Source organism: Vulpes vulpes, chromosome 16, assembly GCF_048418805.1.
Source record: "Vulpes vulpes isolate BD-2025 chromosome 16, VulVul3, whole genome shotgun sequence".
In the NCBI taxonomy this organism is placed as follows: domain Eukaryota; kingdom Metazoa; phylum Chordata; class Mammalia; order Carnivora; family Canidae; genus Vulpes; species Vulpes vulpes.
In genome coordinates this window covers 63,623,909-63,640,095 of record NC_132795.1, presented here as the reverse complement: position 1 = coordinate 63,640,095, position 16,187 = coordinate 63,623,909, and the positions used below count along the sequence as shown (strand labels likewise).

General features: G+C 35.2%; 1 protein-coding gene across 6 annotated transcripts in view; it reads left to right on the top strand.

Moving 5' to 3' along the window:
* The window catches only part of LOC112929024 (E3 SUMO-protein ligase RanBP2), a 93,497-nt gene that overhangs the window by 38,114 nt on the left and 39,196 nt on the right, over positions 1–16,187 (top strand). For all 6 annotated transcript variants that reach the window (XM_072741883.1, XM_026010900.2, XM_026010899.2 and 3 more), the window contains exons 3-8: positions 266–377; positions 879–1,031; positions 7,940–8,170; positions 8,504–8,649; positions 10,317–10,509; positions 14,278–14,365. In XM_072741883.1, coding sequence (XP_072597984.1) covers positions 266–377; positions 879–1,031; positions 7,940–8,170; positions 8,504–8,649; positions 10,317–10,509; positions 14,278–14,365 — 923 coding nt within the window. The remainder of the gene's footprint in view (positions 1–265; positions 378–878; positions 1,032–7,939; positions 8,171–8,503; positions 8,650–10,316; positions 10,510–14,277; positions 14,366–16,187) is intronic.

The window sequence follows — 16,187 nt, the reverse complement described above, 5'->3', positions numbered from 1 at the left end:
ATTGGAAAAAACTTTTGGTAAATGTAGTATTTAATGGTAAAATAAGTATGTTGTCAATATTTTACATATGTTTGTATTTAATCATTCTTTTTATGGATACTTTTGCATTGTCTGCATATTCTAGTTTAAATAGTGGTAGTCAATAATTAGAATAACTGAATTAGTTTAGTGGTTGCTTTAGTTTAAGATGTGCTCTTCGGGTTAGAATTAAATACAGTTCTGAGTGTGATAATTTAAAGATTATTTTTGTATTATTTTTAAACAGATACATTTCTGCATATATTAATGTGCAAGAAAGAGATCCCAAAGCTCACAGATTTCTTGGACTTCTTCATGAAGCAGAGGAAAATATAGACAAAGCTGTGGAATGTTACAAGGTAAATTATTTAAGTTTAAAATACAGCCCTTTGCAGCCACATGCATGATGCTCAGAGTAATTTGTATAATAAATAAATCAAATGTATTTTATGGATGTCATGAAAATAAGCATTGGTCATAGTGCTATTAAGCAATACAGATTAGAATAGATCTTAAATTATTTGGCTCAAAGCACACTGTAATTTAATCATTAACGTAGCACTTGTAAAAGAAGATTAACAGCTATAAATTCTAAGTCTAATATGATTCAAGATGCTGTTCTTTTAAGTGTGGTTTTCTTTCTTTTTTGGGGGCACTTACCTAATAAAAACATAATTTTTATTTAATTCATGTGGAAAAAAATTCCAAGACACTTTAAGTTTGATTTTAAACAACTTTGAAATAATGTATTGCCATTTAGAAAAGTTTTTAATGTGGGCAGTGATAAATTTTTGACTTTTATATATTTGAGTGTAGGTACTCGATGAATTCTAATTTATTTTTTTCCTTTTTGGTGTCAGCGTTCAGTGGAATTAAACCCAACACAAAAAGATCTTGTGTTGAAGATTGCAGAATTGCTTTGTAAAAATGATGTTACTGATGGAAGAGCAAAATATTGGGTTGAAAGAGCAGCTAAACTTTTCCCAGGAAGTCCTGCAATTTATAAACTAAAGGTAAAGACAGAACAAAACAGTAAACATGGGAAAACTTAAGACACAACCATTTCTAATATTTGGAGTTTAAAAGACATTTCAGTAGCAAACTGAAGTTGAGGGTTGGTGGGAAATGTGTGAAGGTGTGTGAGAGTTGGTGGGAGATGGGTGAAGATGGTCAAAAAGTACAAACTTTTGCACTTTGTGTATAAAATATATTCTGGGGATATGATGTATAGCATAGTGACTAATGTTACACATACTTTGTTGTATATTTGAAAGTTGTGAAGAGAATAAGTAGATTTTATAAGTTCTCATTACAAGAAAAAATAACTTGTGTTAAAGATTTTATTTCTTTGAGACAGAGAATGAGCTTGAGCTGGAGGGAGGAGACAGAGGCAGAGGGACAAGCAGACTCCTTGCTGAGCAGAGAGTTGAATGCTGGGCTCTATCCCAGGAGCCTGGGATCATGACCTGAGCTGAAGGCAGGCGTTTAACTGATTGGGTTGCTCAGGCGCCCCAAGAAAAAATAAATTTAGAACCATATGAAGTGATGGATGTTAAACTTACTGTGGAAATTATGTCTCTATATACGTGTCAAATTGTTATGTTGTACATCTTAAACTAAGACAATGTTGGGATGCCTGGGTAGCTCAGTGGTTGTGCGTCTGCCTTTGGCTCACGGGGTGATCCCAGAGTCCCGAGATCGAGGCTCTCATCGGGTTCCCTGCATGGAGCCTGCTTTTCCCTCTGTCTGGGTCTCTGCCTCTCTCTCTGTGTCTCTCATGAATAAAAAAAAAAAAACAAAAACCAAAAACTAAGACAATGTTATATGTCAATTATATCTATAAAAAATGGCAGACCAAAGTTTTTTTTCTTCAGAATCTTTCTGAGCATATGCTGTTTTATTAGGCACTATTATGTTTTACAAATGGTATTTACTTTTATGAAATGATTGATGTGGGTATTTTATGGTTTTGTAGCTAGATGGTAGAGCTAGCATTTAAATTGAGCTCTGTCTGATGTAAAGTTTTTGCTTCATTGGGTGAAAATAACAATTTAGGGTTTTTATATAGGTTTTTAAGAACTATTACCTAAAAATGGAAAGGGTTGGGTGCCTTGCTGGCTCATTCAGTAGAGCATGTGACTCTTGATCTCAAGGGTAGAGAGATTACTTAAAATCTTTAAGAAAAAAATGGAAAGGATTGTGTTAGGGGACAGTGAAGTTTTCAAGCAAAAGAGAATAGTTTCTCCAATAATTATGAAAAATAATGGGAAGTTTTTACTAATGTATTGACCAATTCTAATGTTTATTTTTTAAATTTTTTTATTTTTTAAAGATTTTATTTATTTAGGACGGAGAGAGAGAGGGAGAGAGAGAGAGTTTTTTACTGAGTAAAATATACTTTACTTAAGTAAGTCTTTTGGAGAAAGTCTTTTCCAAATTTGCAAATTTCCAAATTTCCAAATTTGCTAGGTACCTGACAAGTACCAGCTGCATCTCCATGAGAGCTGTGTGCTGTCCCTAAAATTTGCTTATTGTGGTAAATGGTTTGTGAGTACTGGCAAGGACAACCTCCTCAATGCTTGGCTCTACGGAGCTAGTATATTCCAGTCCAAAGAGTCCTCATCTGTGCTTAGCTGTGACATTTCAGTGGATGATAAGTACATAGTCACTGGCTCAGGAGACAAGAAGGCTACAGTCTATGAAGTCATCTACTGAAAACATGTGGTTTAACGTTTATAGTTGAATCAGGCCAAAATGTTTTGAATTTGTAGAAATAGAAAACTTGTAACATTAAAAGGAAAAAAAAAAAACAAACCACCATGAAAACCTGTTTCCAAACCTTGACACAAAACTATTTTGAGTCTACAAAGAGGAGGCAATGAGTCCCATCAACTGAAGGTCACCAATCTACCTAGACCAAACGGACACTGAGGCAGAGTGGACAGAGGGGCCAAGGGTTGTAGGCAGAGCCTGTTCTTTCCTTTCTGTGTGATCTGCCTAGATTACCTTTCTGTTCCTTGCAGTTCCCCTCACGTTCTGTGCTTCGTAGAGCAGTGGTGTCTCCAATGAACTTGTTTCCTGGTTTTGCATCTTGTGAAATGTTTTTTTGTATTTTTGTTGAAGGTTAAACATTTGTATAAATTGTAAATATATTTGGTTTATTACAGTAAAGGCTTTAGTACCAATAAAAACAAAAACAAGTTTGCTAGGTAAACAATTTTAAGTGTGTAGTTGACCCTTGAATGATGTTGGGGCCAGGGGCCATGAACCCCCTGTGCAGTTGAAAATATGCATATAATTTTTCCTTGAAGATTTTATTTTATTATTTTTACTTTTTTTTTTTTTTAAGATTTTATTTATTCATGAGACACACACAGAGAGAGGCAGAGACACAGGCAGAGGGATAAGCAAGCTCCATGCAGGGAGCCTGATGTGGGACTCAATCCCGCGACTCCAGGATCACACCCTGAGCTGAAGGCAGAGGCTTTACCGCTGAGCCACCCAGGTGTCCCAAAGATTTTTTATTTTAATTTTTAATTTTTAATTTTTTTTATTTTAAAGATATTTATTTATTTATTAATGGAAGACACAGAGAGAGAGAGAGAGAGAGAGAGAGGCAGAGACACAGGCAGAGGGAGAAGCAGGCTCCTTACAAGGAGCCTGACATGGGACTCGATCCCGGGACTCCAGGGTCACATCCTGGGCTGAAGGTGGTGCTAAACCGCTGAGCCACCTAGGCTGCCCAGATTTTATTTTTTAAAGTAATATCTGCACTCAATATGGGGCTCAAACAACCCCAAGATCAGGAGTCACATGCTCTCCTGACTGAGCCAGCCAGGAGCCTCTGCTTATAAGTTTTGACTCCCCAAAAACTTTAATAGTCTACTCTTGATTAAAAATTTTACTGATAACATAAACAGTTATTTTATTTAACACTTGTTTTGTGTATTGTATGTATTATATACTGTATTCCTACTCTTAAAATAAGAGAACAGGAAATGTTAAAAGTCATGAGGGAGAGAAAATATATTTAGAGTATTATACTGTATTTGTTGGAAAAAGAATTCACATATAAGCAGAACTGTGCATTTCAAACATTTGTTCAAGAGTCAATTGTATATTGTTTTTAACAGCTCCCCACCCCCATTATACATATTTTGGGTAGAATTTATTTTATTTTATTTTAGATTTTATTTATTTGAGATAGAGTGAGCAAACATGGTGGGTGTTGAAGGAAGAGGGACAAGCACACTCCCTGCTGAGTGCAGAACCTGACATAGGGCTTGATCCCAGGGCCCTGAGATCATGACCTCAGCTGAGGTCAGACATTTAACCCAATGAGCTACCCAGCGCCCCAGTAGAATTTATTTTGAAATAATTATATTTTTCATAAGAAGTGGCAAAGATTGTACAAGGAGATTCTGTGAATATGTAATGTATAGTTCAATATCAAAATCAGGAATGATATTGGTATAATATGTGTGGATAGTTTTTTCATTTTATCACATGTGTAGATTGGTATAAACCACCACTGCAGTTAAAAGTACACAACTGTTACATCATCACAAACCTCTCCCTCATGCTATCCCTTTTATTTTTTTATTTTTTAAAAGATTTTATTTATTCATGAGAGACAGAGAAAGAGAGACAGAGACACAGACACAGACACAGACAGGCAGAGGAAGAAGCAAAGCTCCATGCCCGGAGCCCGACGTGGGACTCAATCCTCGGTCTCCAGGATCATGCCCTGGGCTGAAGGCAGCGCTAAACTGCTGAGCCACCAAGGCTGCCCTGCTATCCCTTTTATAGTTCTATCCACCCCCTTCTTGTCATCCTCTGGCAACTGCTGATTTGTTCTCCATATTCATAATTTTGTCATTTCAAAATGTTATGTAAGTGGAATCATGCATTACGTGGCATTTTGAAGTTTTTTTTTAATTCAGCATAATCCCCTTGAGATCAATCCAAGTTGGGTGTATTAGTAGTTTTTTCCCTTTTATTGCTGAGTAGTATTTTTGTGTATGGATGTATTATTCCACAGTTTAACCATTTACTTTTGGTGGACATTTTGGTTGTTCCCAGTTTTTGGCTATTAGAAATCTCATATGAATAAATGTGCACAGATTTTAAAATCTAAAGTATTTTTAAAAACCCTGGAGATAAATACTAGTAATAACATCAAGTTTTCTTCTTTCCGTAATAAGCAGTTGGGTTTTATTTTTTTTTAAAGATTTTATTTATTTATTCATGAGGGATACACACACACACACAGAGGGGCAGAGACACAGTCAGAGGCAGAGGGAGAAGCAGGCTCCATTCAGGGAGCCCGATGTGGGACTCGATCCCGGGACTCCAGGATCATGCCCTGGGCCGAAGGCAGGTGCTAAACCACCGAGCCACCCAGGGATCCCATCAATTGGGTTTTAAATATTAATCTATAATGTCGGGTCTAAGTGTAGATTTCTTTACCTTGTCTTTGTGTTAGCCTCAAACATAAATTGGATTGTCAAAGCCAATAGGAAATTATTTGATGACAAAGACATTAAGGAATATAGATAGATAGATAAAGATAGATAGAAGTTTATTTTTCTTGTAAAAATGCTTCTTCTGAAAGATGTTGATTTTCTTTAGTAAATTTAGAGACACTGGTCTCCAGGGATACCTGGCTGGCTCATTCAGAGGAACGTGAACTCTTGTTCTCAGGGTGGTGAGTTTGAGCCCCATGTTGGGTGTAGAGATGACTTAAATAAGTAATACACTTAAAAAAATACACTGTTGTCTAAAGTTAAACCTTCTTACATTTTATTTTTTTCTTCCATTTTTTGAAATTGAAATACTTGAGACTTAAAACTGTTTAGTAGAGTAATTCTGTTTCTCCTAAAATTTAAGGCTTACTTAAGGTAAATAATTTTTTGGTATTTATTTTAATGAATGAAAATATTGGTTAGAGGGCTTTTTTTCTTGAACACAAGAGTAGAGTTTTTCAAAAGCACCCATGAAGGTGTTGATCTTTTACTTAAAAAATTTTAAAAATATTTATGTTAGAGCGTGAACGTGAGTGGGGGGAGGGGCAGAGAGAAAGGACCAGAGACTGACTCTCTAGCAGATCCCTTACTGAGCATGGAGCCTGTCACAGGGCTCAATTTCATGATCCTGAGATCTTGACCTGATCTGAAACTAAGAGATGCTCAACTGACTCAGCCACCCAGATGCCCCACAGATTTTTAAAATATAAGTGAAGTGTAGGGTTTTTTTTTTAAGATCTAGAAAGACCAAGTGTAAGTTTATCGAAATGATAATGAAAGAAGGAGAGAGATTAGTGAAGGAGAGGGCAATGAAACAGCACTAATGGAGAGTTTTGGTCTTTGCTGTGTGGAGGGAGCAGGGAGAAGGGGAGAATAAGTTGGAGTGATGGCTTCAGTTTTTGCAGTGAAGGGTGGAAAGTGTGGGAAATGTGAGGAAAGATGATCATGAATTAACCTTTTCAGGAAATGGAGAATTTTTTTTTAAGATTTTATTTATTTATTCATGAGAGACAGAGAGGCAGAGACATAGGCAGAGAGAGAGACAGGCTTCCCATGGGGAGCCTGATGTGGGACTCAATCCCATGACCCTGGGATCATGACCTGAGCCCAAGGCAGACCCTCAGCCACTGAGACACCCAGGTGCCTTAGGAAATGGAGAATTTATATATTATAGGTCAAGTATAATTTTGTTCTAGGCATTACCAGTTTGGAGACTTGAGATTAACTAACTAATTTGAAAGTTAGTCACCCTGCTTGTGATCTCCGCCAAATTCCTGGATGCCCTACCCCCTATTGCTCAACTGTTAGTGTAATAGGCACAGGGAAAGCAGATTGTAGGGTTCTTCTATGGAAAGGTAGAGGGAATTAATTGAGGGGATCTGTGAGCAAGCAGTAATTATGGATGTTGGAAATTATGACATTTTAGCTTGGCAGAGAAGGAAAATACATGTTATATGGAAAATTAAAAACCTGGTGATATCAGTAATTGAATAAAGCTTCTTTCCATGTGGTAGTGTGGCATTGAAGGTCTGTGTACCAACAGAGAGGTGAAAGAGTAAGAGAGATACAGGGATCTAAGTGGTATGACTAAAGTACAGATTCAGAAGACCCAAGACAATGCTAAATGGATGGCTGAGACTGGAATGTAGAGCAAAGCCATGGAGATGAGGCAACTGAGTAGAACTACTTGTATATCTTTGTACATCTCTCAATTGTTAATACTAGTGAGAGCTTTTAGGAATGAAGGAAGAGTGTTTTATTCTAGTTGCTCATGAGCAGGAATGAGTGGAAGAGCTGGATAGCATGTCCTTTGGAAAACAGGATTATAAACAGGTATGTGTGGGGAGATATGATTTGGAGGTGAGCAGCCACTAACCCCACTTCCTATATTTGTATGTAGACTAGCAGAGAAAAGGCCACCATGGCAGAGAAGTAACAGAGCTTATATCAATATAATATTCCATTTAGTTAAGGCTAGATGGTAAAGACTGAGAAAATTGCAAAACAGCAGAAGCTTAGAGTGGGAGCCGAAAGAGTAGAGGATTGAGTCAAATTTAGGGAAGAACAGAACAGTTTGAGGATAAAGACCCTGGTATGAGGTTTGACTCGGGAGGCCTAGGCATGTGGTGGTGACTAGGGTGTATAGAGATGTGGGGCAATAGTCTTTGCAGTCTGTGAGGTGTATATGGGGAACCGTTGCTATAATCACAGATGTTTCTTTCCACATAAATTTCTTGAGGTTTAGCTTCTGGGTTGGAAACAGCTCTCTTCCATGAGAGTTGGTACTTCTGGTTGGTAATTTACTAAAACTAGACACAGTGAAGTGGTGCTCATCAGAACTGCTATGTTTTTAAACTTGACAGGTATTTTTCTAAATGATGCTTTTTTAAAAATAGGAACAGCTGTTAGATTGCAAAGGTGAAGATGGATGGAATAAACTTTTTGACTTGATTCAGTCGGAACTTCATGCAAGACCTGATGATGTCTATGTGAACATCCGACTAGTAGAACTGTATCGCTCAAATAACAGATTGAAGGATGCTGTGGGCCACTGCCATGAGGCAGAGAAAAACATAGCTTTGCGTTCAAGTTTAGAATGGAATTCATGTGTTGTACAGACCCTTAAGGTAGGTAAAAACTCTTGGGTCTCTGTACTTCTATGTAGACAATTAATATACATCATTTTGTACTTAAATGGTGCTAAGACTTAAATTTCTTTCCTTTATGCATAGCAACTGTGAAATGAAATTTTTGGTAGGATACTTTCAATTTTATGATGGGAAGATTAGAGATAAATAAAACATATCTCTCTCTATATATCTTTGGTGTTTTCATAGGCTGACGTAAAAATCATGGTTTTATGAGTAATGGGAATGGGTAAAGGGATATATAGGCGTAAAACTAATTTTGTAATGCTTGATAAAGTTTTGTAATTGAGTGTTTTTTTTTCCATAAAATAGGAATATCTGGAGTCTTTACAGTGTTTCGAGTCTGATAAAAGTAATTGGCAAACTACCAATAAAGACTTACTTCTGGCCTATGCTAACCTTATGTTTCTTACGCTCTCCACTAGAGATGTGCAGGAAAGTAGAGAAATATTGGAAAGGTATGTTGACTTAAGGAACATACTTCAGTGTCAATTATAGATTTTTTTTTTTGGTAATGATTCAGTTCATTGATCTGAACATCTTCACAGCTTTGCTGTTTCTGTAACATACCTAGGGGTAACAGTTAATATGATAAACTACTTGGGAGGAATTTTATTTCTTTTGTATATTACAATTGGTTTTGTAAGACTTTGATTTTTAGAAAATTGTGTTACTGTTCATATTTTATTAAATTATTACGGTTATGTATCCAGTTTTGGCATACTTCATAGTTCTGAAAATGTTCTGCTATTTCACATTTTATTTCAAAGGCGATATAATCTTGAGTGAAAATCAAAATAGACTTCCATCTGTCAGATGTTGTAGTAGTGGAAGCAGTTAGCATCACTAGTATTTCAGAACACTCCTAACGTTTTAGCTTAGGAACAAGATAACTAAAATATAATGTACGATTTTTCTGTTTTTCTAAATTTTGATTTCAAGGACCATAGCTCCACTTTATTAAAATAAATTTCACTGAACAAAAACATCACTTGGATTTGTATAAAAATGTTAGTTTAGAGCAGGAGTTAACTAGAGCTTGTAGGCCAGATATGGCTCACTGCCTGATTTTGTAAATACACTTTCATCGGAACACAGCTGTGCCTCTTGTTCCGTATTATCTATGGCTGCTTATATGCTACAGTGGTGGAGTTGAGCAGCTGTGGCAAATTATATGCTTGTGGAGCCAGATTAGTGTGTGGCCCTTTATAGAAATAGTTGTCAATCCCAGGTTTAGACTGTCCATTTGTTTTTAAAAGTAATTGTTCCTTACTTGATATTTGGGGTGTTAAGAGAGTGGAGTAGTTTTCTTGAAGAATTTCTTGGTGTCCTAAGGTGGTAGGGTAAGAGTAGTATCCAGAACCATTTTAACTTTCAGATTATTTTAGAAAAAATTTGGGATGTTTTCTTTTGTATGACTTATATACCCAAACATGTTTGGTGTGTGAGCAAATGGGGGTGGAAAAGACAATTTCTCAGTAGTACTATAAAAATAAAATTTAAACTTCTCAGATAGCCTGAATTGGTCTTGAGAAACTCTAGGGGTTCCTAGAACTCCCCTCCTATAAACCTACTTAGAAATCATGCTTCACATTTCTGTTACATGTTTCACCATTTGGATTTAGAAGCACTAATAGTACATTTACAGATAATAATGAGAAATACAATTTAGGCCTGTAGTCATCTATATAGTAAGAAGAGCAGTTAGGTTATTGATAACTTAAATATCTTATCAATTATTTATTTATAATTTGAGAATGACATGTCTAATTTGAGAAATTTCAACTTTGAATTAAATAGTGAAACCATATGGTCAGCAATAAACTAGAAAACATTTTAGTTTTCCATCTTTATTGTGGTCAGTTATGAAAAATTCATCATAGTCCATAAATTTGTCATTTGATTTATATCTTTTCTGTGATTGGAGGGCTGTAAGTAACTGGAATAAGACCTTCTAGAGGTTAAGCTTGAAGTATAGAAAGTATACTGAATAAAAATAAACACTAGATGATTCATAATTTATAGAGAATAAGGAGTATTAGTTTGTGGAAGATGATAATTCATGAAACCATGATTATTCACAATGCAATGGGTTTAATACCTGTTTAATAATTTAATATTGCAGTTTTGATAGTGCTCTTCAGTCTGTGAAATCTTGTGTGGGTGGAAATGATGAACTCTCAGCTACTTTTTTAGAAGTAAAAGGACATTTCTACATGCATGCTGGTTCTCTACTTTTGAAGATGGGTCAGCATAGTGAAGTGCAATGGCGAGCTCTCTCTGAACTGGCCACATTGTGCTATCTCATAGCATTTCAGGTATGTTTTTTCTAGTTTTGGTTGATATTTCACTGTGAGACTGCTGTATTTCACTTGGAGGTGTGTCCTGGTATATATTAGAACTATTAATAAATCTGAAGAATTGAAGTCAAAATAGTTAATTTGTTAGGTGGAAAGTAACAAGATGTACACAGCATTAATGAGGTGAAATAGATATGTTGATACATTGCTGGTGTCAGTCTCTATTGCTATGACTTTAACTGGAAGACCACTGTGAAGAGTTTGATCTTTACTCAAACTCTTCACTCTTCACTCATTTCTGGGAACCTGTAATGAGATAATCTCAAAGATGGCTAAAATTTGATTCAAAAAGATGTGCATGCGTAACTTGTACAGAAACCTAATTAAGTAAATTTTGGGGATGGTTACACAAGCTGTGATAGAAGACTGTTTTTGTCACAAGCACTTCAATGTTAATTGAAACACATATGTTAATAATATTATATATAATATATAGTGGTATATTTTTGGAAACATAATTCCCTTTTTTATACATAGAACGTGATATGAAGGAAATATGCCAAAATGTGAACTATTACTTTTAGATGATGAGATGCTGGCTATCATTCCTTCCCACTCCATTTTTGTAGTTTTAATGTTTTCTTTAGTGAACCCTACATTAAATCCAAAATGAGAAGAAATAAGCAGTCTGCTAAAAAATGAAGTGAGCCTGGCTTATAAAAATCATTGGTAGTTTTAGAGAACTATCTTTTTCTTGAGGGAAAGTAAAGAGGATTCACTGTAGAATTACTTTTAGGGAAGGCTCCTTCTAGTTTATATTATATTGATCTTTTTTTAAACATTTGATATTTCAGCTCACAAGGTTAAGTGTTCCTGTTTGCACAGCAGGAGCATTTAGGTTCATGAAGATTATATGTATTAGTGAAAATTAGTGAAGTTAATGAAGTTTGCTAACTTATGTAGGCACTAAAAGGTTCTTAGATTATTATTTTAAGAATCTTAAAGTAGGTGACATGATTTTTAATGGAAACTGGAATCTTAAATTTTTAAAATATACATGATTTTTATTTTTTAAATTTTTTAAATATTTATTTATTAAAAAAAAAGATTTTATTTATTCATGAGAGACACAGAGAGAGGCAGAGGGAGAAGAAGCAGGCTTCATTCAGGGAGCCTGACATGGGACTTGATCCCTGGTCCCCAGGATCACGCCCTGGGCTGAAGGCGGTGCTAAACCGCTGAGCCACCCGGGCTGCCCTATTTTTTTATTTTTAATTTTTAAAAAAGGATTTTATTTATTTATTCATGAGAGACACAGAGAGAGGCAGAGACACAAGGCAGAGAGAAGCAGGCTCCATGCAGGAAGCCCAACGTGGGACTCAATCCCGGGTCTCCAGGATCACGCCCTGGGCTGAAGGCGATGCTAAATCACCGAGCCACCTGGGCTGCCCAAATATACATGATTTTTAAAGTTAATACAGTCAACTGTTTTAAACTTTGACGCTTTTTAATAGTAAATTTCTTTCTCAAACCACTCCCATCTTCTTGACTACAAGACAATATTACCAATTTTTTGTTATTTAGAAGTTTGTCAGCATATGCAAGCATAATCTACATCCTATCTTTACTTTTTAAAACTCTTTTGTCTCTGAAAGTATACTTTATCTGCTGTCTAGTATCTTATTTCATTTTCTCTTGTCCCATTTTAGCACATAGACATCTACTTCATTTCTTTTACTCTCCACACATTTCCATTGAATGGATAAATAATGAAACCTCTTAGATGCTTAGATTATTATGTGTTTATAAAGCTTAATTATCAAATGATTATAAACTTAGAGGGGAAGCATGGACTGGCATGGAAGTCCTTAAATCATGTTAGGGCAGCTTTTTTTTGGTAGGATTTTTTTTTTAGACTCTTGATCAGGGGAATGCTGTAGTATTAGTCTCTCTGCATTTCAGCTAGGAATTAAAGTCTCTCTTGAAACTGTTTAATTCTGATGAGGAAATGTTGACTTGGGATATGACTGAGTGGATTCATAACTATTTAGTCACAAATGATAGCTGTAAAAGGGGCCAGTTTTATGAATTGAGTTCAGTTTGAAAGCAAAAAGAATAATGTCACATTTTGTTTCTCATTTTGTGTGCTCTTCAACATCTTCAGAGACAATTTGCCATCATGTTTAGAAAACTTGTGGATAAAAGCATAGGTCAAACTAATGTTTTTAAAATTCAAAATCAGAAACTTTTAGATTCATGAATATATTTCCTTTGAAGAAGTAACTTCTTTGGAGAAGTGATTGTATTCATATGGTTTAAAATTCAAGTGGTGTATAAGAGTATACTGTGAGAACTCCTTCCTGCTTCTGTTTAATCATTTACTTCTCTTCCCTGGAGGATCTAATGATACTAATTTCTTGTGAGTTCTTCAAGAAGTGAAACTTTTATGCCTATGCAAGCAAATAGATAAGCACATACTCTCCCGTTCCCCTTTAAAAGATCCGGAAAGAAGCATTCTGTACATCCCATTTCCTTTGCTTATTTTCATGAAATAAATATTGGTGATATTTCCATGTCAGTATAGAAAAGACAGCATGAGTATTGCATCTTCATTTATTTTGATGATTGCATATCATTCCATTGTATGGATGTATCATAGTTTTAGTCTTTTTTTTTGTTGTTGTTGTTTGTTTAACCAGCTTCACAAAACCAAGACATTAGGTTACTTTTACTTTTTTTTTTTTTTTGCTATGCTACCTCTAGTAATTCTTTAATGAATAACTTGTGACATTTCACATGTTTATTTTTTTATTTTTTATTTTTTAAAGATTTTTATGTATTCATGAGCGACACAGAGAGAGGGACAGAGACATAGGCAGAGGGAGAAGCAGGTTCCCTCCGGGGAGCCCGATGCAGGACTCAATCCCAGGACCCAGGGATCACAACCTGAGCTGAAGACAGACCCTCAACCGCTGAGCCTCCCCATTTCACATTTTTAAATTTATGAGTAAATTCTTGAAAGAAGAATCAAAGTGTATCTATGCATTTATAATTTAGAGCTTTTGCCGGTTTTCTGACTTCACAAAAGTTGCACCAAACTACACTCTCACTACCAATTAAGAAAATCATTGAAATTTAACAGCAGTTACTCTAGCCACCCCTGTATTACTTTTAGAATATCTCTAGTAAGTGGCCCTTGCCTGTGATTGAATATTTTCAATGATGAGCATTCACTACTTTCACCATATAGCCCAATGCATTTTTGATGGTTTGGGTCTTGGGAGCTCCCTTATGTGGAGTAAAATAGCACTTCTCAAACCTGTTACTTTTTGGTGTTATTTTTCTTTTCGTGCTATTTAAAACAAACTTTTTAATAGATAACTTTGTTATCTGAAGGGAGCTATTGTATTTTCTCATCATTCTATTCCTCATTTTTTCAGCTCTTCTTCATAGGATGTGGCTTGGAGTCCTTTGGTTGTCCTACTTTATCCCAGTGGTATCCCATATTATCCATACTTTTTGAAAATGTGCTATATATAGTGTGGCATACAAAGATGCTTTTGTAGTAGAAAGTAATTTCTCAGAAGTTAGTTTTTGTAGACACTTTTTACATATTATCTGAATTCCCTCTTCAGTTTTTTTTCAATGGAAAACTGCAACTCCAACTTAGTTTAACCATTGGTTAACTGTTTGTCATCAAAAAACCACAATGTAATAGAAAGGAACATCTTACTATTAAAATATGGGTATCACTAAATAAAGGACTTTTGATTCTAAAATTATCAGGTTCCAAGACCAAAGATTAAATTAATAAAAGGAGAAGTCGGACAAAATCTGGTGGAAATGATGGCCTATGATCGTCTGAGCCAATCAGGTAATAGTAATGTTTAATTTTATTTTAAAAAGAAAAAAGGAAAATTTCTCTGTTAGAGCACTCTTTAAGATAATCTTCTGTTTGCTTAGGAGAGAATGTGTCATAATCACTAATTTCTTTTTGCCATAATGGATGAGGGCAAGAGATACAGAATTAGAAGAAATATCTAGTTCAGAAGGTAACAAATGTTTGATACATTTTGCTCCTGGATGGAGAAACTCTTTAACCAAACCTCCCTCCTTTATCTAGCTGCTAGAGCCTCCATTCTGAATATTTTAAAGCACTTCCTGAACTAAGAATAATTTCGCCACCCATTTAGCATTAGTAATTTATAAGATACTCCTATGGGAGATATAAAGATGAAGAACCTATGGATTTCTTGAGAAACTGACAACATAGTAAAGAAGATGGAAGATATATATACATTTACATACTGTTAGGTTTTTGGCGTTTGTAAATTTATTCCCAGTTTTGACTTTTTGGATGGATCTTAAAAGGCCTATTACATATTATCTGGTTTTGCTGAATTAGAAACTTCAGGATGTTTATGTAGCTAGCAAATTAAGCAATGAACTGAAGAGACAATGCTTTTTATGTAAGAAGCAGTTTTGATATAAAAATTGAATGAACTTTGTAAAGATCAAGTAGTATTATTAAAGTTACTCTAAGCTTTGTAGTTAGGGTGCCGTTCAAAGTATATATTGCTTCTCCATCCTACAACCTATTTTGTGGGAGGTGGACTTTCAGTCCTTGAAGAAATGGCTGTATTTTTTTCCTTTTGTCTCCTGTCTACCTTTGCAAGGCTGTTACAGATACTTCTGCAGAGTGTCACAGCTAGTAAAATGAACTGTGTTTTAATGTCTTTGATCTATATATTCCTGAACTTGTCTGCAGATTTTCAGAGAGATAAGTCAGATGCTAACCAGACCTGACTGACCAGCAGAATTGCTCCAAAGAATGTGTTTTTCTTTTTTTAAAAAAAGCTTAAGTGAGATGAAATTCACATTGTATATAATTCATTTAAATGTACGATTCAGTGGTTTTTTAGTATGTTCACAGAATTGTGCATCCATTACCACAATCAGTTTTCGAACATTTTCATCATCTCCTAATGAAACCTCATAACCATTTTCCCCCAAACCCTTTAGTCCTTGGCAACCACTAATACTCTATCTCTTTAGATTGCCTTATTCTGGACATTTTATGTAAATTGAATCATATGATATGTGGTCTTTTGTGACTAATATGTGCTCCTTTGTGACTGACACTTCTTCCACTTAGCATAGTGTTTTCAGGGTTTATCATTTTAGAGCGTGTACTAGAACTTCATCCAAGGAGTGTTTTAAAAATAGATTCCTCACCCCAGACCTGTGGAATCAGAATCTCTAGGAGTGCACCCTGGAATTAATTATTCTAAAAGCTTTTTCAAGGATGATTCTTTCCGGATAGCTTTAAAAATCAGCTTATCAAATTAGAGAACTTGAGCTTGACTCTCTTCTCCTATGGCCACTTAAATGACACACTTTAAATACTTATGGCATTTTTCAGACATATTCTGGTCTTCTCTTTCCTTTCACTCTAGATACAGATAACAAACTTTATTTTTTATTTTTTATTTTTTATTTTTTTTCAGATAACAAACTTTAATCTGTGTCCATTTTTTGCATGAGCACTCTTTTTTGTTCAGTTGTGGTTGCTGGATTGGCAGATTAATTCTGAGATAATCATGTTTTTTCTCCTTAGAGTATGAATGAATGAAACTGTTGAGTTTCCTATGAATGAAACTGTTGAGATGCAAGTAAAAACAACGTTTTTTAAATGA